General features: G+C 40.6%; 1 protein-coding gene across 5 annotated transcripts in view; it reads right to left on the reverse strand.

Moving 5' to 3' along the window:
- The window catches only part of KIF13B (kinesin family member 13B), a 126632-nt gene that overhangs the window by 12889 nt on the left and 88329 nt on the right, over nucleotides 1-25414 (reverse strand). For 3 of the 5 annotated variants that reach the window (XM_065630768.1, XM_065630767.1, XM_065630771.1), the window contains exons 28-38: nucleotides 24995-25121; nucleotides 23470-23525; nucleotides 22010-22134; nucleotides 20592-20768; nucleotides 18729-18821; nucleotides 16514-16666; nucleotides 15493-15570; nucleotides 14793-14846; nucleotides 14128-14148; nucleotides 7102-7219; nucleotides 5856-5989 (exon numbers count right to left, since the gene is read on the reverse strand). In XM_065630768.1, the coding sequence (XP_065486840.1) occupies nucleotides 5856-5989; nucleotides 7102-7219; nucleotides 14128-14148; nucleotides 14793-14846; nucleotides 15493-15570; nucleotides 16514-16666; nucleotides 18729-18821; nucleotides 20592-20768; nucleotides 22010-22134; nucleotides 23470-23525; nucleotides 24995-25121 (1136 nt within the window). The remainder of the gene's footprint in view (nucleotides 1-5855; nucleotides 5990-7101; nucleotides 7220-14127; nucleotides 14149-14792; nucleotides 14847-15492; nucleotides 15571-16513; nucleotides 16667-18728; nucleotides 18822-20591; nucleotides 20769-22009; nucleotides 22135-23469; nucleotides 23526-24994; nucleotides 25122-25414) is intronic. The other 2 variants (XM_065630770.1, XM_065630769.1) reach the window with 1 other exon arrangement.

Below are 25414 nucleotides of genomic sequence, written 5' to 3' on the forward strand. Positions count from 1 at the left end.
CAACCTCTTCAATGAGCTCAGAAAAACACATTTGGTGTTTCTATGTCATTAAACCTTTTGTAAAATGCTTCTGACAACGGTGACTGATGACTTCGGTGCAAAGCTTTTTGACTTGGTGTCACTGGATGAAAATCCTTCAACGTTACCACCTGATACACAGAAAATTCAATAGCCGTTAACACACCAGACTGGGCCAGCGCGGACAAGAATCATCCTCGGAGCTCCAGCAACGGTCCAGCCAAGGTTAGAGCTGGTGCAACCAGAAAGGGAATTATCGGAAAACTTCTGCTCTTGTCTCCGCTTTCTCAAGGACCGTCACACCGACAGGACGATGTGCCCATCCCCATTTAAAAGCAGCTATGGGAAACTTCTGCAGCAAGGCATAACATTTGCTTAATGAAATGGAGATTTAAAGCAGTTTTGAGCACTCGGGATAAAACACTTTCACGAGACATCACAGCAATGCTGTAAACATTCGGAATCCCCTAATACGTCGCCAAAAAAGTTGAATTCATTTTAAAAAGGTCCCCCATTTTTAAAAGGTCCCCCTCAGCAATATTGCTGCCTGCCCTCAATTTGAAAATCATTTTAAAAGTCATTAATCATTTAAATATAACATCTTCTCCATTATAAAATTACATCTGAAACCTAGTTCAATTTTTTTCATTTGTTTGGTTGGGTTTTTTGTTTGTGCTTTTTCTCCTCTTCTCTTCTCTCTCCTCTCCTCTCCTCTCCTCTTCTCTTCTCCCCTCTCCTCTTCTCTTCTCTTCTCTTCTCTTCTCTTCTCTTCTCTTCTCTTCTCTTCTCTTTCCTCTTCTTCTCTTCGACACTGTGCATTTAAATATTAACCCAAACAAAACCCTCTTATTCCGCCTTCCATATGTGGAACATTTCAGCCTGTAATAATACTTCTGACTTCCACACTTCTAATATACTTTATGAAAATTAGCCATACCGTTTTCTAGGCAGTTAAATGACTTCATTCCTAGGTCCGGGCAGATTAGAAGGGGAATTCAGAACCATTTTCAAGTTAGTTCATCAAGAAGTTCCAGCGGTTTGCTCTAAGAACTTTAAAAGCCAGTTTTCCATACTCGTTCTTATTAAAAACTGCTTGTATGAGGGTGATAGAGGAAACAGAACTCAGAAAGAAATCAAAACACCAACAATGCAGTCACAAGAACTAGACCCATATGAGCTCAGCCGGCCATGGAGGATCTGTTGAGCTGCGCTGACTAGAGCATCCAAACGATTCTTTATTTGAAACTCTGAAAAAAGCCTTCGAGATTTTCAAGAAGGTTCTTCCGAGGCCACATTATTTACATTTGATTAAAGAACGGCCGTTCTAGCAATTATACCACGCGCCAAGTGCATCCGTGAAACTGCTGGTTTTTCATGCACCGTCAGAAAAAGGCTTTTGTCTGTTTAGATAGCTTTTCATTAATGGCGTTTCATTATTTTTTAAGATTAATTACTGCGTCTGCACCAGGAGGTGAAAGAGAAAAAACTGAGAGCTGCCCTCTCCATGTGTCACATGTCTGTATTTCTACACCACAAAACAAAACTGAATTTCATTCAAATAGTTTATAATTTTTTTAACATAGCTGTGACCCAAAATCTCTCATTTAAGCCACGTGCTGATGAAGATTTGAGCATCCAACAAGGTTCTTCAGTAGGAAGGTGAAAAAAATCCACTTACCAAACGCACATTGGTCTGAGGAAAGCGTTTCTGCCACAGCAATGTCAAAAAAACCAGAAACTGAAATTTAATATGTACATTTTTTTAATGTCAGCACCCAGTGATGCCCTAAAATGTAATTACACGGGCAGTTCCTGGAGATCACCAGGGTTGTAAGGTAAAGAACAGGAATTCTGCTCAGTGCACACCATGAAAGCCTCATGTTAATAGAAAAGACGAGCCTCAAGAGCAGGTACATAATATAATTAAGCACAGATAGATGAAACTCCGATTCTCCAACCACCTGCATATTTTACACAAGTATTTTAAACTTTTCCCCATCAGCAATAAGGTTGGGTAAGGCTTTAAATCTTGCACGCTGCGGTACTAAGCTTTTTAACGAATAGTGTAGGAAAATCAAAAGCAATTCCAGCGATCCAAAAAGGTTTAAATTTTGGCTTATTTTACTTACAGACTACTGGCAATTAATTTAAAGGCATCAGATAATGGAGAAAACAGGCACTTTCTAACTTAAAAGTACATAAACAGCTTCATCAGAAACCAATCTTTTAGGGACATAAACAGCTTCATCGGAAGCCGTTCTGCTAGTTACATAAAGAATCCTATTATGCCAAATTAATTCAATCTAACTAATTAGAGAGCAGGAAGTTCTTTCAATTATTTTATGTGCTGTCTGAGAAACGCACTTGAATACGAGAGCAGATTTCATTAATTGCGGTTCATTATTCTCCAGATTAGTTACTAAACTTGCATCAGAAGGTCAAAGACGGCAATTTTGTCGGCTGCCACCACCTTGGCTGGGATGGTTTTGCATTTTTGAAACTTGGGCAACCACTGACTACAAACAAAACCAGCATTGGGAAAGACTGTGTTGTTAAGATAATTTCTGTGTGTGCTCGCTGACTTTAAAGTTGATGCCAGGCTAACAACGGCGTGTGATGGAAATAAAAAGCTGCCAAGATTTAAAAAAAAGGTATTTTCAGAATGAGGGATCAGAACTCCATCTTCTGTTTACTCACAGGGAATCAGAAATGCGGTAACGCCTCCACTCAGAGCTGCTCGGTCACAATGAACTTCAGTTATAAATGAGTGAAAAGGTTAAGTACTGCCTTGGAAGTGATGCTCAAAAGCACTAAAATCAACTCCGCCGTAAGACGCTGCTTACAAGGCACAACAAAACGAATCTGATGCTTTTTCTGCAAAGATGTACAGCCATTAACTATAATTTAACTATAACATATTGGCGATTTAATACAACAGCTGGGCCGGCCATCTAGTTCAAGACAGTTCACCAGCATTTTTCCAGGAGAGGTTTTAATGACATTAGATAATTAGGTACTCTCAAATAATGGAACAGATATGCACTGAAAAGGGAGCTTCACAAGAACTTTGGAAATTCTCCTTCACTTAAGTTGTTTGATGAACCAGGAGAAAATAATAAACTGATCCACTTAGCTTTTTGATATTTACGGTCCGAAACTTGTTATTACATATCCACTCATTTGCTTTCAGCCAGGAAAGGATGATTTAGATATTTCCATTTTCTTTGTAAAGCATTCCTGTAGTCATTCTATTCCTCCCAATTTGTTGTTTACGGTAACAGAAGTCTATCAATTCCCAGTTAGGGGTCAAATTCCTTTGCAACTACAGCTGAAAAATCCTTTTGGCTTCGCCTCGCCCTTGTAATTTTTGCAGTTGGTGACCTACTCTCAACTTGCACATTCATTTATGTCCCCTGCCGCTGCATATCGAGGTTTTATTCTTCCACAGAACTCAGATGCATTGTTCTGTAGTTTCTGAGCCTCAGAAATATCAATTTTTGTGTCCTCTCCACTGCACAGTTTCCTAGAGTTGTGCAAGAATTACAAGCTGGCTGCCTCGCTGTGGCAGAGAAGGTGTAAAAGCGGGTGTAAAAGGTGTAAAAAGCTGGTGTAAAAGCTGGTTGTCAAACACTGACCCCCCCCAGCAGCCCCATCATCCACCCAGTATATAAACAGACAAATATAAATAAGCAGCAAGAAGGATTAGGAGACATGATATTTATGATCTCAAAGCCAGTCTCGCAACAAAAGTGTCTATTTATTTTCTGTGCTGTAGCTAATTCTGTAGCAATTCCTTCAATTTTTGCTCTTCTGTGCATTGTAATCACTTAACAGGAGTGAAGAATCCAAATTTCTCTACTGATAGAGCTGTGAAGATTATCTATAAACCTCTCCAACTCCTGAGGTGCATTTGTAATCCAATTAACTAGTTCTATTACAAAACTAAAAGTAGTAAATAATTTTAAGCTTTCATTTTATTATACAGATCCAGTGGTGACGGAAGAACTTAGGCTGCTCTCCAATGCAACTAGCATTGAATCTTGACATACTCCTGTTCATATATTAGCTTTTATTTTTCAAAACCAAAGCAGAAATAGCATCCCATCCTATTAAAAACGGTTGCATTCATTACCTGATTGCTTGAGTTTCCTAAGTAACCCACAACAGAAATTGAAATCTCTTAAAATAGATGTCTTTGTAGTTTAAAAACTGACTTCAAGACCAGTAATACAAGGCTGATCTTGAGCAGCCTTGGAGGAAGGAGTGGGAACAGGTGGTTAAACTAGAGGCAGGAAATTAGGCCTTGTTTGTAAGCTCAGCTCTCATCGGTTCAGTACCGAGTCAAGAAGTTGTGAAAGGCTCTCACTGAATTGTAAAGAGCACCTATTTGCATCTTTTGATACCTTTAAAGAAAGCCGCTGTCTTAATTTTAATTCTCTGACTTTCGTAGATGAGTAAGTTTATAGGATTCCAGTCTCAACACCGAGGCTGTTGTAAGCAAAAGGGAACACGAAAAAGTAAAGCATTATTAAATTAGATAAAAGATTTGAGATTAAAATTTGCTCATTTTGCAGAGAACAAAACCACAATGAAACTAAAAATATTTTAAATCTGCCTTATTTTTATTTGTGCCAGGTCTAAGTTACTTTTAAAAATATTTAATTGTTAGTTTATTTATTTTGGATCTATTTATTTACCTAATATTTCACTGTACTTCTACAGTGACAAAAGAACTTCCTTTAGCCCTGGGGCATTCTTATAGCAGCAAGTTTAGTTGGAGCAAACAACCGAACAGAATGTCTGGATCCAACCACAAAACGATAGTTGCTTGGGGATTTTAAGGGTTTGTTTTGAGAAAGATATCATTTAAAACATTTGTCTGCATGTTAAGAGGTGAGGAAAGGTCTAAGTGAACAGGTGATGTGACTCCAGAACGCCAGACAAACGAACAAGACGATGGCAGATAAGCTGGATGGTTAACAAAGCACAGACGGAACAGACTGCCACAAACTTTAACAAGCGAGATCTGGTCTAGATTTATAGAATCATAGAATCATTTTGGTTGAAGGAGACCCTCAAGATCATCGAGTCCAACCATAACTTAACTCCGGCACTAACCTATGTCCCTAAGAACCTCATCTATGTGTCTTTTAAACACCTCCAGGGATGGTGATCTTCCAGACTTACACTATAGAGGTCTATTCCTTTATTTATAAAGTCTCAAATAAAGGAGATTATTATTTAAAATGAGATTCTGTATTTCATCTGTTTTCTTCAAAAGACAGTAGCTTCTTCTAGTCTGCTTGACCAAGCATTAGATCCTGCTCAGAGCACAGAAGACACATCTGGAGCAGGTGGAGTTTTGCAGCACAGTATCCAAAAAAAAAAAAAAGAAAATCAAAAGCTCGTCTGACGTGGAATAGAGAAGAGAATGAAGAAAAGCAACTGTCCAAAGTACAGAGCAGAAGATGGTAAAAGGTGACATGAGCTGGGACGAAAGGTGGGGGAGAACGGCGTATGAAATAACAAATTAAAAATAGAATTACATTTTCCACTTGGCAATACACAAACAACACTAAGTGCACTTCATAAATTTTACTATTGTTGCTGCAAGTGGTATTACCATCAATCACGCCAGGAGCACACTTGGCACTTCTAAAAAGCCAAGTGGGCTGAGAGTATCAATAAGTTTAAACAGCTCCACTATCTCTGGACGGAACGGAGGGGAAATGCATCACGAGGCTTTACTCTGACTAAAATCTCGGTTTGCTCTGCAACGACATATAAAATAGCACTCACCAATATTACTGCATAGCCTGTTGGATTTAATTTTTTACCTGCTGTGCAAGGGGAGAGGTCTGCCTGCCCTTCTTCTCATCTCGGACAGGAAAAAGAGACTTGAGCAGCTTTGGCATCTGAGGTACGAAGGACTTTACAGGGTTCAAGTAGGAAGCAGCAAGGCTACCAATACCTGTTGGAAAAATTGAAAAAACAAGGACAGTTATGCTTTGGAAAAAACCCAACCCGAACAAAAAAACTCCGACAAACAAAAGCAAACAAAAAACAACCACCCCCCTCCAAACCAAACGAAAAACCCAAACCAAACAAAAAACCAAACCAAAAAACCCCACCAAAACCAAACCAAAACCCCCATAAAACCAAAACCAAAAAACAACCCAACTCCTCCCCTAAAAAAATATTACACAACTACTAGCACTTTAGTCTAAGATGACATCTTGCGGTGGTCAAAGCATTAGCCAAGGAAAAGCACTGAATGTTTGCTCCTCCCTTGAAAGGGACACATGAATTTGGGTGGATCTTAATCTGTGGCCCCAGTATATGGAAACATTTTTCATTGCATGGTGTGAAAAAGCTTGTTGTTTGCAATGGGAAACATAAAATGCTTTATAACTCGCAGAAGCAGGAAAAAACCAGCAGCAAAACTGAGAAAGGATATCCATACAGTACACATTTTTAACAACAATTACAAAACTTACTAGAAATAAAAGATGAGGAGATCCAAGTAAAGAAAAAGAAGAAAGTTAGGGGCATTCAACTCTCCTTACTCATCCTGGCATTTTTTCTATATTCCCTCCCCCTTGGGAAAACCTAGTTAGACGTACAAAACATCACTACGATATATCTCCACATTCACAGTTACACATTAGGCAAATCAGCTGCAAAATCATCCATCCAATTCAAGAGCTGCCTATTTTCTGTCACATTAGCAGCTTTACTGTCTTTGCTGGTTTTACTTACAGAACAAATAGCACGTTCTGAGCCCAGCTAACTTCAGAAATTGAGATAATCCTGAGATAAGACTGCATCTTCGGACAACTTTAACCACGCGGCATTAACGGAACCAGTAATGGAGATAAATAAAAGGCGAGTTGGAATATTCTAGAGTCTGAGTAGCTTTGCCACGACTGCTAAATATTCATATAGAGGGAACTGCATGAACATTACTCTGGAGAATAAATTTCTCTGCATCTCCGAAAGCAGCTCAGCTTTATCTGACATGCAGGAGCTGGGGTAACCACTCCATTTTTAGGAAAGTTGTTTCAGCTTTAGGAAAGCCCTTACCTGGATCAGGGGAGTGGTTTTGCTGCCCAGAGCCCGGCAGAGAGGTACGAGATGGGCTGATGCCTCTGCTGGAATTTGTGGCACCTTGGGATACATCTTGCTGACTCTCCCATCGGCCCTGGGGGAATAAAAAAAGTTGTATTTTTTCAAAGTTGGCACATCAGCAGGAGTACAGCAATACTTACATACCCTGCCAGCCGGCACAGCCCCTCTGCAAAGTTCAGAATGGACAGAGCTGAGGAAAGACCCTTCCCCAGACACACATTTAGTTGAAACACCCAGTCCTGCAAAGATAAGCACCCTCAGCTCCCATCAGCATCAAGGCACAGAAAAAAATCTACATATAGCTATTAAAACTCTAATAGTCCACTCAATTGTGCAGCCGTGTTGCGGGAGCACATTACAACCAGGTGAAAATAAAAATAGTGCCGTCTACCCCAAATTTCTAAATATTTTGTGTATCTACTCCAGAAGAGTCGTGAGTAAAGTCTGGATGTAGTGTCAGAGAGAAGCAGGGAGGACAGACAGAGCTCTGAACAAGAAAAGAAATACAATCCTAAAGGTTGGACATCAGTACCTGGGGTCAGAGAACAAGACAATGGATGAGCTGGTCAGATTGAGAAGAAACAACTGTGGCAATGCAGTTTTTTAACAGCCTGGAAAAGAGGCAGATGGAATAAAGACAACAAGCTGCAGATACCAGCAGCTGAGAACAAGACTAAGTAAAAACAGTTTGGAGTTGTGATGCTGTTAGGAAAGACCTTTTACAAAGGTCCACTGTGGTTTCACATCTTTCATCCCAACCTTATGGGTCAGAAAGTGGCTCCGTGACAAAGTCTCTTGGCTAACGGAGAGAATCTCCCAGCTAATGCTTCACATCAGTGCACGAGCGTCAAGAATCTATGTGGCCAAACCGTTTTTTCCTAACTTGATCATCTTGAAATGTAAAATCTTTTACAGATTTGCCTGCAATGATTACGCTAAGTGTCCAATGCTACAAGGAAGTCTCAATATCTTGTGGAAAAGTGTTGGCCTGCCCAGCACGACAAACTTGCAAAGTTTCACCTTTCCAGAAACAGAGGTTGCAAAGGGAGGATGGGGCAGCCAAACCGATGGAAATTGGAAGTCTGATCCCACTTCGGGTAAAGAGTTACGCTGTCGTTGGTACAATATCTTTAGTTGTCTGGATTGTATTGTATCTGAATCTTGCTTGTTCTTTTAAAAGACATAAGAGAAATACTTTAACAATGAGATGGTACAGCAAACATACTAGAAAGGAGTCACGAGGGATGGATAGACCTGCTGCATCCCAGAGCACAAGTTTTATATACATTTTCCTGGGGGAAGAAGGGGAAATGTGCCTTTTCAAGAAGCTTCACGCTGTTGGATGCAAGGAAATAATCCGACCTTGAACAGAAAATGACAGGCAGCTTAACTAATCTTAACTGTAGCTTGAAGTCATGAATGTTTCACAAATAAAAAATAAGCCAGGATAGAAAGAATAGATTTCTCCAATGGGTTGAAGGTCACACTGAGCAGCCCAGAGCAAAAATCGTTTCCACGTGGATCTATAAGTTAGTCCCATTGAAGCTCTCCTGCTTTGAATAGCAAGTAACTCGCGCTTTTGCAGAGCAGCACCCGCCTTCAGACCTCTCCTAGCTAACATCTATATTATTAGATGTAAAGACAACAGGCACCGTTTCTGGGAAGCAACGTTTGGGACACCTAAAGACTAAAGATGTCTGAGTTGAGCGGGGGCCGTCAGCCTGAACGTCAAAACTGATGTAACCCATGCTGGGACTAGCAGTACTACCCAGGGTTTGTTTAGTCTTGTATTTTTGAGGACTTTGGTGTTTGAGCCCTTCTAGAAAGCTTCTGCTCTCAGTGTAGATGATCAAGCTGTTCTACCCACACCTTAAGCCCCCAAATTAAGCATTATCTTTGACCTGAAACTTATTTGTTTCTTACACGCACCCAAAAGTCACGCCTGTGTCTGGAAAATTCCTGCCACAAAATGCTTCTCTTTCCCATCCTGCTCTCCAGAAACTCTTGTGCAGGCTTTTGCCGTCTTGTGTTTCAACTACTGCGGGTTTCTTCCAGGTGGCCTTACCCCATGCGGTCCTGTCCCACTTATATTCATTTAAAATACCGCTTCACGGACTGCTTTCTTATCCTGCCGTTTGGATTATTTCATGTTCTGCAGCAGGCACTGAAAGCCAGAATGGAAACAGCCAACGACTTCAGAATACGCTCAAACCGTCTTTGGGATGTAAAACGTTTCCTGAAGTCTCCTCTGGCTCCCACTGATGGACTAGTTTGCAGGGAAAGAGTCAAACGTGAGAAGAGACTTTATCCAGATGGGGAAAATATCTCAAGGTAATTCAGTATTTTTTTGGACGCACCACTGTTTGGTGGGAAGTAGCCACAAGACTCAAAACGATCTTGAAATACTGTTTGGTTTTGGTGCCTTCTGGTCTGCAACCAGCCCGGTAGTTGTTGGCATTAGGTTAAGAAAACGAACCATGGAAGAGCGCAAAGCATCTGAAGGCTTTTTTTTAGAAATGAAGTTTGATGAGTCTTACTTTTGGATTGCAGGATAATGATCCGCTTACTAATGCCAAGTGGACAAAGGTGATGCCTTAATCATTTTCTATCTATAGGCCGAGTCTAAGTGCTTCTGGAGACCGAGAGACAGAAGGAACAAAAAGACTTACAGGAAAGTTTTCCAGCTTACTAGAACACTGACTCAAGGCAGGTAAGGAGCAACTGAATCATTTTCTGAAACACCCTTTGTTGGGTCAGAACTGCCCTTCATTGACTGCTCCAACAGAAACCACTTCAGCCAGGTGTCTTACTTTCTAGATCTGTTTGGAGAATAATTCAAAAATCAGAGGAGGTAAGAAATAGCAAAACGCTTTCAGGGTACTCATCCTGTACGGACAGAACGGTGAGATTTAGTGCCTTTTTCCTTAGGAAAATGTTTTTATCTTAGGATCTTTAGGAGATTTTGCTTCAGCCTTAATATTATGGATGACTACATTTTCCAAATAATTTTAATTTAATGTTCTACGTTTTGTGAGGTTAAATAAAATGCAGGTCCCAAGAACAGGAATATGCACTTGAGAATAGGATTTGTCTGGCCATATACTTAAAGCATCTTGGGTTTTTAAGTAACACTCGCTTTGGAGGGAGTGGAAAGATCATCATTTTAGACTGAGATGACAGCAAACCATTAAAAAGTAGGTAATTCAGGGCAACAGGTGGAGAAACATTTGCAAAATAAAATACTGAAGGCAACTGAAAGGGTCAACCCTCACGCGAAGAACCTGCAGAGACAAAAGGCAGTTCACAAATGATTGATTTTACTAAACTGAAAGGTAACCCATCTCAATCTCACAAAAATAATAATAATAAAAAGAATTATTAACTATATTAACTTGACGAAGTTCCCAAGTTTCACATACGCACGTTATATAGCCCTCTCACATGATTGCTTTGTGCATTCGCTAACTGAAACGCTTAAACTTCAAGTCTAAGCAACTGGTATTATTTAAGTGCTGTGAATCTTTCTTCTGTCAAGAAGGGTGGCGAGAGAAAGGAAGGAAGCTTGTAAATCATTTGCCCAGAGGAGCCATCATTTCATGAATATATTTGGTCTCTGCCAAGTGACCAAACAGAGGTCAAGTGACTTAATTTAACAAATCAAAAATAGCCACTGGAAGAACGCATGTCCCTTGATGTATTTTAACAGAGCTGTTTAGAACGTGTTTTATTTTTATAATACCTTCTTCTTCTCCTCTGCCTTCCCTTCTTTCACACATCCACCACGAAAAACACCAGGGAATTTATTTCCAGTCAGCACCGACATGCACAAAAGCTTTGGAGCAAATATGGGTGATCACTACCTAAGTCATCTATAGGCTTTACCTGACAACAATTCTTTTCCTGGAGTTGACAGACCATTAAAATGCTGCCACTGGGTAAGAGAAATGAATAGTTCTTGTGTTTTATTATTTTCGCAGTTCAGAAAAGGCTTAGGAAAAGGTGACCATGTAGCACTTAAATATAAGCATACGGCTGGGACAAAAGGCACTTGTTCTCATGAACGGCGAGATTATTCAAATCGATCTACCGGTACCAATTTGGTGAAAAAAATCTCTGGTTCCCAGTAAAACCTGAAGGTTCAATGGCACAATCTCATCTCACTTGGCTTTTGGATACACGGTTTTTGAGCTACGAGGTACTGGGATTTTGGGAAAGGAAGCATGACTGTCAAAGACAGAATGGCTGTTTGTAGAACAGTATTTTAAGAACAACTCATGAACTTTTTCCTCAAGACATGATTATAGTCTGAAGAAGACCCATAAAACAAGTCAGAGGTGCCTTCCATTCTTTGTCCATCTCATTCATCCAATTTAAGTCAACTCAATTTTTAAGCTTCCAATGCAAACACCCCGGATTGTAAAAATTCAGCTCCGAATCTTCTGCCACCACTAAGAGACTCTATACTCCGCATCACCTGCCACGTGCTGATGTGCAAGATGAAATAACATCCATCTCGCTCTCCTATAATCACATCTGGAGTGATAATAGGAGCAAAATTGGGCTTTTCCTCATTTAAACAAGCAGATATAACTTAGAGGTGAGACCAAGAGCAGATTTGTTAACCTAATATGAAAGATATGTAAGACTGTATTCTGAAGGAAATTTAGAAGGCATCTCCTTGTCAGTTAGACATCTTAATCTTATGAGTTATTATTTAAAAGATCCCAATGGTGACTTAAATATTTCACATGAATGCATATCTCAGTGTGAGAGTCACCCTGCTCTTTGGAAGCTGTGTGGTGTCATTACACAGAGAATATTTTCTTTAATGTTTTTTCAAAATGTGCCCACCCCCTACTCCAGCCTGGAGAAAGGCTCTTCTAGCTCTTCATGGTGAGGTGACCCCCCATCCACATTTTTAGTAATAAAAATTCAATTATGGCTGCAAGATGAATCTGAGTCCAAATACTGGAAACTCCTGATCTTAGTTGCACCAACACAATCTTCACTTATTTTTCTAACTTGTTTAATATTCTTGTTTACAGGGGAGTGAGTCCTGGCTTTTCATAGTGCTGACGGATGAAGCAGAGTCTGCGTTCATAATTTTACCAGTACAAATGGTGCTTTACAGACAGGAATGAAACCCAAGAGCCCTTTCCACAAAGCTAAAAATCCACACTAAATACAGCAAGAATGCAAGGAATAATGATGACAAATTAGAGAGAAATATGAATTAATGGAATAAAAGTAGAGCAATATTCTGAAATGTGTCGAGGGCTTCCAATAATATTAAAGTACACAGGCTTGCCAGATTAGTTCTCCACCCAACTCAGGGTGCTGTTACTATCTTGTGACTGATGTTTCTTACGATATAATAAACCACTTGCTTGAGATTAGCTTATTATAGTCACTTGTAAATAAAACCAAATTCCTGGTTAAAAAAAACCTATTTATGACTTCTTTTTCGTTAAGTTTCTCTGCAAGTGACAAAGACATCTAGCTTAGCTGAAACTCCACATATCAAGCCATTCTCAGGTCCTTTATGCTAAACCAGACAGGACTGATATCACCAGTGTGCCTTATGTTGCCTGTGTGCTATAGGATCATCCGATATCTGCCCCTCTGCCCCGCTCTGGTGAGACCCCCCTGCAGTGCTGGTCCAGCTCTGGGTCCTCAGCACAGGACACACATGGAGCTGCTGGAGAGGGGCCAGAGGAGCCCCAGAAATGATCCGAGGCTGGAACAGCTCTGCTGGGAGGACAGGCTGAGAGAGCTGGGGGGTTCAGCTGGAGAAGAGAAGCTCCGGGGAGACCTTAGTGCGGCCTTTCTGGACTTAAAAGGGCCGAGAAGAAAGATGGGGACAGACCTTTGAGCAGGGCCTGTTGTGATAGGACAAGGGGTGATGGTTTTAAACTAAAGGAGAGAGATTCAGGCCAGACATGAGGAAGAAATTGTTTGCGCTGAGGGTGGTGAGAGCCTGGCCCAGGTTGGCCAGAGAGGTGGTGGATGAACCATCCCTGGAGACATCCCAGGCCAGGCTGGACGGGGCTCTGAGCAACCTGAGCTGGTGCAGATGTCTCTGCTCATGGCAGGGGGGGCACTGGGGGAGCTTTGAAGGTCCCTTCCAACCCCAAACTATTCTGTGATTCTAAGAATTCGTGTAACATTTCATTGCGATCACAAAAGCTTTCATTTATCTTCCCAAGGAAACTGCACCAGAGACCCATTTGAAACCGGAAATTTCTACCGGGGGGGGTTGCATCCCCCATGTCCTGAGTAACAAGTGCCTTGAGATGAAGCTCGCTGCGAGGGAGGGGGGCCGCTACGCGATCTCAGCTCCGTGGTACAGCCAGCCAGCCTGTTTGTCGGCGGCTACATCAAGCATGGCGAAGAGCTGCAAAAGTCCATGCAAACCACACTGCCAATTAACTCTGGTTAACCAAAGCTTGGTACAACGAAGTCATTCCTCCAAGAGCGTTAAAATGATACATTTTCCGTTGGCCCAGTGTTAATATAAAGCCATTCTTTCATAGAAATTAAGAGTTGTTAACACTGAACTATCCAAAGCAATAAAGCCTGAGCAAAAATTTGGAAGAAACTCCCAATGTTTCTCTCATCTCCAGGCTAATGTCCACATGACTGGCACATATTTGCTTGTTTTCATATGCATCATTTTTTTTTTTTTGCTAAGATGGGGTCATTTCTGAAATAACTTCACCCTGTCCAAAGAACTGCAGGAAATGGCATTAAAGAGCTATAAGATGCACCCAAGAAGGAGAAACTTCTCTCATTTGTACCGGGTTCATGCTGCATTAATGACAGGCTTTTCAACAGAAAAACTCATTTGCTATGCGCTATGCAAATAAGACACCACCAGCAGCATCTTCAAAGCAGGAAGGAAAAGCATTTAAGTGAGCAAAATGAACTTTATAGTGAGATAAAATTATTATCCCACTCATTAGGTGGACCTAATGCATTTACCTCTGCTGGGACCTTTGGACTCTGAAACATGCAATGGGAGCGATCATTGAGGGGAAGGGAGGAGAAAAACAGAAATCATTAACAACTCTGGTCTTTAATTTTTGCTTCAAAAACCTACAATATTGAAGCATTCCACAATTCTCTCCAAACAGAAGTTGTTATAAGCACTTTATCACCTGCACATATTGTAGCATTCTTTACATGGATCAGATGTAGCAGATTTAGCAACCAATGCTAGAGCACTACATCAAAATTCTATTATTCCACGCAACCACGTTATGCATTAAAATGCCTTGTCACCACTAGATTCTCCCTTTTAAAATGACTACATGCTCACGGGGTGGAATATCCATCAGAAGGCCCTTCGGTTTATCAGATTTCAAAAATAAGGTTAAATTTAATCTTTTGCTTTTGGAATAAATATTTTTTATCTATACTGGCATTTTTAAGGAGTGTAATGGGCTGAATTATCACCTGCCACAAGCTTAAGACCAGTGGTTTCCCTCTGAACATCAGGGACTGTCTTCACAGGTCTCTGTTCTGTCCTAGAGGTGGATCTGAACTTACATACGAATCCCAACCCACGCCTCTGTAACCGCTATTGTGTAGTCACCATAACTACATTTTTCTACAGAAGATTTCCCAGGAGACCTTTAGATACTTACCCGATTAAAGCTCAGGTTATAGGGGGGTGCTAAATCTTGGCGGCTTCCAGAAAGCTGAAACAGTTAAGACAAGCAGAATTAATTTATTAACAAAAACAACTGATAAGTATGCCTCTTGACAAACACGAGGAAATGTGAAAAGAAATAATTTTGCCGTTAAAGCAGAACCGAAATCCAAGAGATGAAAGGTGAAATCCTGATTATTGACCTGGAAGGAGCCAGAATTTGAGAAGTTTGGCCACCAGTTCTACCAAAGCACTTCATTCCAAATTTTGGACAATAGAAGTCTCGTCTTTCTTATACACAACACTGTTACAAAGTTTAAGCTCAGTAAATCCTTGTAATTTGCTTTCAAATCTGCTAAAGAAAAAAAAAAATCTTGAGCTTGATACCTCAGTGAAAAAGCCTCCAGCGTTCAGAAAAAAAAGGCAGAAGTTCTTTTTACATTGCTCTTTCAGACAGTCTGGATTTATGGGGGTGCTTCCAAGCACACTCGCCTGTATGATGAAAGCATTAATGTGTGCAAATTGTGTCTCCACTTCGCGATTTACATGCTCACAAATAGTACAGACAAACAGAAGGGTCAAACAGAAGGGAATTTATTGCTCTGCTCCATGACTCCAGCATCACAGGGACCTGTAATCAAAAAACTGGACCCGCTGCCCTCAATCCGCTGCAGATGCCACCATGGGATACTCACCCGATTCACGTTGGGAGAGCTCAGGCTCCTGCGGCAGAGTTTTCCTTTTCCCATTAGCTGCTCTTTTACGGCAACTTCCTGCCAAAGAGAAACAAAACAAATTAAAAAATGCATCTAAGCTCCAATCATCCCGAGATAGCTTTGTCTATATAAGAATGTTCCTAAAGAGCCTTATTGCACTGTAAAAACTTGTAATCTAAATCTTGCACGTAACGTGGCTACAAGTGTAAGAGTGGATAAACTTTAACATTTAGTATTTTGCTGATTGGCACACGTAAGATTTTACAGCTAGTTCTCATTCTAGGAGACGACAGTTACAGATGCAATGACTAAGACTCCCTTTCCCAGCTAAGATCCTATTTTAATCCTTTAAACTAATTACATATGACAGGAAACTTGCTTTAAATACTTAGAGTGCATCACACTTCAGCATTAATTTATAGTGGGCAGGCACATATTCTAGCTTGTTTTGCATAACTTTCTTTTGTGCTTGCATAATTTATATTCAGAAGAACAATTTTCAATAAGTGTTTTTCTCTCCTGTATTTTTCCTGGTAAACAGATCCAGTTACAGTACTTAAGATTAACCAAATCAATGTATTATTTATTGACAGAATGGGTTTGGTTACTTCAAGGTAGAACATGGGCAAAACAGCAAGAATTCTACCAGCAACTTTGGAAACTATTACTAAATGCCAAGCTTCCGAAAGCAAAAGCTAATGCCACGCAACTAGTTTTTCTAAGCCAAAATTAGCAATGCACGGTCTTAAAAACAAACCAAGGATCCTATAATAGCGCATTTAATGTAAAGCTCTCGGTCTCTTCCATCCATATGGGAGGTAGTCGAGTGAGGACATCGCTCAAGTGAGCTACATTTGCTGCTTTGGATGTTTGCCACATGCGCACTTTGTCGGGTGGAGGTTTGTGAGCCATTGTGTGCACTTAGGAGAACATTTGCATTGCCATATGCTGTTCTCGGTAAGTAGATTCTCTGCTGTCTGCTGCAGCCTTAAAAACAGACCTGGCGCAAACGATCCAAGGTGAGAATGTTCTCCACGGCCAGCACGCTCCGCAGGTACTTCTCGATATAGGCTTCAGAGTCGGCTGAGGCTGCGTCTTCAACGTTTGCTGCCATTCGGGCCAGTGCCTCCCGCTCTTCAGCTCCTTGAGCATCCTTGGAAGACAAACAGAAATTACATCCTTTTGAAACAAAATTAAAATCTCTCACATCAGCCCTGAAGAAAATACATTTTTTAAACATGCAGGACAGATTCAACATTGTTTTCCCTTAATCTCAGAAGCAGATTCAGACATCTGCTTGAATATTTCTAAACATAAGCCTTATTACATTGAAGGAACTTCGCAGAATCACAGAATGTCAGGGATTGGAAGGGACCTCAAAAGATCACCCAGTCCAATCCCCCCGCCGGAGCAGGAACACCCAGATGAGGTTACACAGGAAGGTGTCCAGGTGGGTTTGAATGTCTGCAGAGGAGACTCCTCACTGAGAAGAAGTTTCTTCTCAATTTTAAGTGGAACCTCTTGTGTTCCAGTTTGAACCCATTACCCCTTGTCTTACAGTTGTCACCGAGAAGAGCCTGGCTCCATCCTCCTGACACTCACCCTTTATATATTTATAAACATTAATGAGGTCACCTCTCAGTCTCCTCTTCTCCAAGATAAAGAGACCCAGCTCCTCAGCCTTTCCTCACACGGGAGATGCTCCACTCCCTTCAGCATCTTCGTGGCTGCGCTGGACTCTCTCCAGCAGTTCCCTGTCCTGCTGGAACTGAGGGGCCCAGAACCGGACACAATATTCCAGATGAGGTCTCACCAGGGCAGAGCAGAGGGGCAGGAGAACCTCTCTGACCTACTGACCACCCCCCTTCTAATCCCCCCCAGGTCCCATTGCCCTTCCTGGCCACAAGGGCCCAGTGCTGGCTCATGGTCATCCTGCTGTCCCCAGGACCCCCAGCTCCATTTCCCCTCCACTGCTCTCCAACAGGTCGTTCCCCAACCTATACTGGAACCTGGGGTTGTTCCTGCCCAGATGTAAGACTCTACACTTTCTCTTGTTGTATTTCATTAAATTTCTCCCCGCTCAACTCTCCAGCCTGTCCAGGTCTCTGGATGGCAGCACAGCCTCCCACCGTCAGCCACTCCTCCCAGTTTGGTGTCATCAGCAAACTTGCTGACAGTGCACTCAATTCCCTCATCCAAGTCGTTGATGAATATATTGAATAGTACTGGTCCCAGTACCGACCCTTGAAGCACTCCACTAGATACAGGCCTCCAACTGGACTCTGCCCCATTGACCACGACTCTCTGGCTTCTTTCCTTCAGCCAGTTCGCGGTCCACCTCACTACCTGATCATCCAGTCCACACTTCCTCAGTTTAGCAGCGAGGATGCTGTGGGAGACTGTCAAATGCTTTACTGAAATCAAGATAGATCACATCCACTGCTTTGCCATCATCTGTCCACCTGGCTATGTCCTCATAAAAGGCTGTGAGGTTGGTTAAACACGTTATATGTGGTTATTGTTCCTTTTTTGTTTGTTTCTGAGAATCTGTAGTGAGATGTTGCCATTGATTAGCAAAAGGGCTGCATTCAGATATTTTGTAATTAGAAAGTGCTCAAACACATTCGGAGCGTTACCTATCCTGTGAGGAAAACAAAATTCCAAGTGACTTGCAAGAAAAAAATAAAACGTTGCTTGAGAAACATTTCGGAGAGTGCTAAATACAGCAGAACATAAAAGACAGAGTCAGGCAGCAATCAGACTTTGGGCTCTTCATGTGCTAATGTTTTTACAAGTGCTCTGATAGAGCATCTGTTAGGAAGGAGAGGATTAGCATCTAACTATGAACACGTTCAGGAATCAAGAGTTGCATGAAGACGTTACTTAGAGAAAGCCACTTTGTTATTTTCTTACATATTCTCATGCTCCCTACATCGGGCACTTCACCTACCCATCTTTACTCCCCCTTTTTCTCTCTCTTTAAAAGGTGTCTTCAAGGACCTGAGCAAAGAGATGCTCACTCAACAAAATACATAAGTGACGCGGATAAGACATAGGTTGCTGCTCAGTCACAGCATGTAAAGGAATATGCTTAATCTTTTATAAGAACCATAGTTTATGCTTGCAGCAGCAAGAAATAGCACCCTCAAAATAAGGGAAAAATCAGAAAGTTAGAGGCTCTTAGCCAATTTCAGACACTCTGACTTCTTATTCACCTCTGGAATATTTGAGACTATCTCAAAAGTGACACCACAGCCAGGAATGGAACTTCGGTGAGACATTCTTCGGAGGAAACTCTGTGCAAAACCCTGTGGGGAGGCAAAAAAAAATAAAGGAAAATATTTATTGCCTTAAGGAAAACATGGCTTAACATATTCCATCTGAATATATTATAGTTTACCATGAAAGAAGTCCAAAAGACTAGCCAATAAATACACGAGAGTCAAAGATTCGGAAACAAATAATTTGTCTGTATTTTAGATACAGAGAAAAGATTAAATTCCTTCATGGCAAGGTGACTGATTCACCAGCACGCAAAGCATTTGCTAGTTCTAGAGGTGTTTTTTTTTTTTAAAGAGCCCTAGGTGACTTGTCTTGAATATTGACAAGTACAGGCATTAAATTCTTGACCAAAGAGATCGTTATGAAGAATGATTTAAGGGGGCATGGTCATTGTTTATGCTGACTTGGCGCCTTGCAGGGTTAAGAACTGGACTGTTGAATTAATGCAGAGATGAGTCATTCAAAGATGCTGCCGAGACGAACACCCGGGAAAGGTTACTGATGCGGATTTTTAGAAACCGAGCGAGAAAGCCAAAGATTCTGTGTAGAATAAAATTAAAATCATGATTGACTAAATCTGTAGAAAACAGAATTGATGAAGACTTAACACAATTGTAATTATTGGCATGCTCAATTTATCTATTGAATACACTCTTCCATTTTAGATGACAAAAAAATCACTGTTCCCTTCCTGAGAAAAAGCTTTTGCCTGATCAAAGCACCAAGAACTGCAGTTCTCCTATTCCTTGCACTAAAAGCAGTTCAGAGTTGTCTCCAGGGTTTCTGGTTGTGACCGCACCTCTTCTGCTCTTCCTTCAGATTTTACCTACAGATGTGCAAACAGAATAACAATTTGGGCTTTCTGCTTTGTCATGATCGCTGCCAGGGGAAGCTGGATCCTGAGACGATGCTTAACAAACCCTTCCCCACTGTCTTTCTCAAGAATTAAATATTTTTCAGGGCGTGATGCTGCAAATGGAATAACAACCTTCTGCTTTCCATTTAAACATCCTGCTCTCACCTACACATTATTGTAAGAGCACAAGCCAACTGGACAACATTAAAGACCAGGAGTGATTAACTTCGACAAATTGCACAAGGGGACTTGTGCTCCAACTATTGCTAGTTTATCTCTAAATATCTGGATGCATAAATAGAAATGGTTAACAGTGATGTGTGAACATAATAAAGGAGCAGAGAAACACACAAGTTTCATCTGATGCCCGGTTTTTGCAAAACATGAACTACTACATTCTACTTTTTCAGTGATTGGGAATAAAGTGCTTAGTAATGAATACAAATAATACTGAATCTCTCATACTCAGACGCCATTGAGCCTTTAAAAAGAAGCTGCGTTATCATCCACAATATGAAAGATACTATGAAAACTACTTGGCAGTTTAAATTCTCTATGCCATCGACATGGTGCTCCCATTCAGGCAGAGATGAAGGAAGATACAAAAAAATAAGAGTCATACCTTGTTTCCCCAAAAATATGACCTACCCCAAAAATAAGCCCTAGCATGATTTTTCAGGATTTTTGAGGATGCTCGAAATATAAGCCCTACGCCAAAAATAAGCCCTAGTTACAGCTCATAAAAAAAGGCAATTTAAATAGTGTCCAGGTGGCTATACATGTAAAAAAGTAAGCACCTTTTGGAGCAAAAATTAAGTAAGACTCTGTCTTATTTTCGGGGAAACAGAAGCAGTCTATTGCCCAAATCACAGCACTCCCCTCTTCAAGCAGTGATAAACATAAGGCAGAGTGAAAGCGTGAAGGATTATAAAAGATATACCTGTCTGCCGTACACATTAACACAAATGCGCTTGCGTAACACTAATTGCATTTCTGCGGGATGGCTGAGCTGGACGGTGGCTCTCACAATGAGATAAACTCTTTCATCTGCTGCTGTTCCTTTACTGAGCTGGATACAGTCATGGACTGTGGAATCCCATGAGGCTTCTGCTTTCACCTGCAAAGGAAAAAAAAAATGTATCCTCTAATAAGCATAATTAGGTGTATAATTAACTGTAATTAATTAAGCATAATTAACAAAAATACATAATACATAAATTTTGAGAGTCAGCGTCTCCGTTTCACTCCCTATGAAGAAAAATCCCTGCAATTTAGAAGAGGCCATTTAAAAATCAAGATTAGTTTGCCAAATGAAAACGATGGGATTAAAAATGCCAACTTGCTCAAACTCTGGAACATTTCCGCTTGAAAAAAAGATCTTTGAATACCCAGGATCATTGCACATAAATTACAGAATATGCAGAACTATAGGAACATTTGGCCTAATTTATTAAGATAAACCAGGGAGCAACAGAGATTGCAGTGAAAATCTTCCTCAACACCACACAGACCCTCCTCTCTGTATATGAGAAAAAACTTTGCTGAAACATTTCTAGCAATACAGCAAAAGCTGGGATTTCTCTTTTTGAATGCTAAAACACAAGCATTACTAAAGATCTAAATGGCTTATGTCCAAGCCATTAGAAAATTGGCCTGGTAGCCATCTTGACAGGTTTTAAAAACAAAACAGAACATAAAATCTACCCAAAGCTCCTCTACGAATATAAAAAGAAGCAGATGTTAGATGAGGTTCTTAGGGACACGGTTTAGTGCCAGTGTGAGGTTATGGTTGGACCTGATGATCTTGAGGGTCTCTTCCAACCAAAATGATTCTATGATTCTAAGTAAGTTTCAGAGTAAGGAGCAAATTTTTAAGGTAAAAAAAAAAAAACCCTAAATCAGAGAATATTCTAAAACTAGGAGCAAAAATTATAGATTAACAATTGTAAAGTTATAAAACTATGATCTTTGTGGCAAAATGGAGTATAATGAATGTAACAATGCAGGGGCAAATATGTTACCTGTAGCAAGAGTTAATATTATTTGGCTTTTCAGCTGGAGGCTTCCATACTCTAATTTGCTCAGGAGTATTGTTTTGGTTTTTAAACACCAAGTCAGAATCTCAAGCTTTTGTAACATCTGGATTTAGAGGAAGGAAGGTCCTTGAGTTTTATTATTTTTTGAATCATGGTTATATTCCTAGCAAATATCCCTTGAAAACACAAAGTCAGTTATATAAGAAAGCAGCGTTGTATCCTTCTTGTGCCGTCTTTGGTGCATTATTTTCACACTTTGATATATTAAGAGAACAATTAAAATATTCCTAAGATAAATCCACTGAGCTGTATCTCTGCTTACCTCACTATCATGATGTTTCACAATCTGCAGTTCAAAGAACTCCTCCTCCTCTTCTGCAACCAGGGTCGCATCCCACCCACCGGCTTCTGGGTCATCAAGGTTATCTTGGGAGCTGAAGTCATCGGCTAGAAACAAAAGTGAATGCAGAAGGTGAGGAGACACAAAGCAATTATCCCTTTTAAAAAACATCCGGCAAGTCACGAATTCCCACTTTCGTAACTCCCAGCGTAGCTACTTGCACTCTACCTACAAAAGAAAAGCTCCTCACGTTGCTCCACTTCCAAAAGGATCCCATTTCTGTAGAGAAAATGTGCACTAAAATTTGGGGACGCAGACTCAAGCGTGCCTTGTAAAGTCCTCTGTTGTGTGGGAACCTCCCCCGGCTGTAAACATCCCTCCTTCCCCACAGGTACATTTTCAGCACTGCCGCTCAACCATAGTAAGTACATCACTCATTTGGCATTAGTTAGGTGTTGTTTATTTCATTTTATTTTTCTTTTTAACAAAGATAAGCTGCTGGTTGAGTAAGTAAAAATACGGTCCTTTCAGGTCATGATTAAACAAATCCTCAGCCTGGTTTTTGAGAAGAAGCTCAGCTTGCCCTGGCTCGAGTCCTTCACCATGAATGAATTATTAAGCAGCTCCTCTCTGAAGCCATTTGACGTATTGATGCACTTTTTGAGGTGAACAAATATTAAATGTAAACAGCATCGCAGCAAGAACCTCCTCACAACAGGCAGAACGCCACCTCCCCACCTCAACTGAAGCTTCCAATCCAAGTGTTAACCCTCTTTTCAACATCATCACAAGGATTTGTTCAATTGATTCTGCACTTTTGGCTCCCCGGACTACTCAGGGGTTGCTGCTTCCTTGGCTACAATTTCCCATCTTCGGTAGAAGTATCTGCCAAACATGTTGTTTGAATTGGATCTTGTATCTGGATGTATTGAAACATCCGTTGTTTAAAGAAACACAATCACACTCTGTAAAACTAACGTGACCTTATCATGCCGTATTTTTGTGATATGAAGACGTTAGTACCAGTGACATCACATTGCCAGTGACATCACATTTTCTTCTAAGTCATCAGTAAAGAAATTATAGGATATAGCATCAGTGCTATATCCTTATGAGAGACCCCAGAAAGGACATTCTGAACAATTTGTTATTTACACTGCCTTTTGCTGTTCACTCCCTTAGGTGTACTCATTTCACTATTTCTATTTTACTTACGAAATATCTGCAAAATATTGAGATTATTAAAACCTATGGTTCCTTCCATATATAATGCCGTGTATTTAGAAACATTAAACAAATATGTTTCAGTGTAAATTATCCACTCTCTAATCTACCTGGTATTCCAGGCATTTCTTCATTTTCTTAGCTTGCTTAAATTCTATAATGTCATTTGTTGTACAAAGTTTGTTTCAAAGTGCTTTGCCATTTTAAGAACCACTTACCATTTAGGTCAAGGAAAATAACAGGAATGTGAGTTTCCATACCAGGCACAGGAGTCCTAAAAATGTAAGACAGGGACAACGGCGGCATTTAAACTAACGCAGATTTACCCAGCTCACGTACCTTATGATACAAGCCCACAGTATATTACATTCAGTACAACTGCAATTCTAAGCCAGACCATTGATAATCTTGGCAAACAGCTTTATTTTAATTTACTGTTGCAGATTCAGAGAGATTCAACTAAATTGGTATTTCTTTTATACCAGCTCTCTTACAATTATTATATTCTTTGACCTCTGCTTTCAGAAATGTTTTCTCCCTCTAAAATGCTAATAGCAAAATCAAGTTTATTTACTCTGACACGCACATTTATTAAATACAAACCCCTCTGCAACAGTGATAGCAGTGAAGAGGCAGAAAATCCAGGTTTCTACCCTAACATTGATGTTGCCACAATACACTTGTTACTCTTTCTTGTAAAATATAGGTATTTAAGCATCGAAGCTGCCATATAAGGCATCTCTTTCAGATAATGAAAGAAAGAGTAATAGAGGTGGCCTTTTAAGTTATGCAACATTAATGAGGTACTAAAAATGTAACATGAAGCGCAAAAGACATTAAGACTCCTTGTTGCAATCTTAGCTGCAAGAAAGGCTGTACCCATCTCATGACAAACTTGGACTTGATGAACTTTACGGTGAACAAGAGCAGGCTGGACTTTTATGTCATCTAGAGAGTGCTTGAATCATACTGAACGTTTCCTCTGGTGCAAATGTGTCCAAACCTGATTCTTTCTCAAGTACGTTTCCTGCAGCTCCACTGTTTTCAAACCTGGCCAAACACTCTCATGTTAAAGCTGATGTGTTTCCAACAAGCGCTGGCCATTTTTTTGTTTCAGAAGTACCAGCTTTAACAAACTTCAGCTTAAAACTCAATATTTCATCAATAAACAGAGGTTTGCTCAGAAAAAAAATTCAGAAAGTTGAAAGCAGCTGAAGACAAGAGGTTTGAAGTGAAACAACCTTACTTTACCTGCAGTTGTTACAGCTGCTACAGTATGGCAATCTCAGGCCAGCCTAGTTTACTATTTTTAATATTTAGAAACTTACATGGAACATTTGCTGACTAAACAGACTTTGTCCTCAAACCAGGAGTGCAACAAAATGCTCCTGTAGGTGCAGTTTTATTATGATGGAGCAGCCTTTTAAGTGAATGAACCAGGTAATTAACATATTAGATCATCTTTTTAAATGGTGAGTGCAGTGGTAATAAATATTGATTGTTTTTTCAGAAGGTCATAATTACACTCTGATCAATAATTGTATCGTTTACTAAATAGAATTCCTGGATTTCAGATCCACAGCCTAATCAAATAATGTAAGCAAGAGGCCTAATTTTAACAACTTTGCTCATCCAGTGTACGGAGGCCAGATTAAAGAAAGCAAAAAATGGCAACAATCCAAGGCAGGAACAGGCCATGCATCATTTTTACATTCTCTTGCATATGGCAATGTATGTTCATACCACTCGGCTGGAGCTCCGGGGATCCCGCTGCCAGCAGAAGGAACCATTACAGCATTCCTTTCTTCGGTGAGCGTCAGCCTCATCTCTAGAAGCTGTGCCTCCCGGTCTGCATCATCTTCTGTTTTATCTGGAGAGGCAGGAGGGCAGTCAGAACAAGAAAGCAATTCTTACGCAGTGCTTTTACTGGGTGTCGATGAACTTATACCGTCTCCCACAGCATCCTCACGGCAAAACTGAGGAAGTGTGGACTGGATGATCGGGTAGTGAGGTGGACTGCAAACTGGCTGAAGGAGAGAAGCCAGAGAGTTGTGATCAATGGGGCGGAGTCTGGTTGGAGGCCTGTATCTAGTGGAGTGCCTCAAGGGTCAGTTCTGGGACCAATACTGTTCAATATATTCATCAATGACTTGGATGAGGGAA

This window comes from Caloenas nicobarica, chromosome 3, assembly GCF_036013445.1.
Source record: "Caloenas nicobarica isolate bCalNic1 chromosome 3, bCalNic1.hap1, whole genome shotgun sequence".
Taxonomy (NCBI): Eukaryota; Metazoa; Chordata; class Aves; order Columbiformes; family Columbidae; genus Caloenas; species Caloenas nicobarica.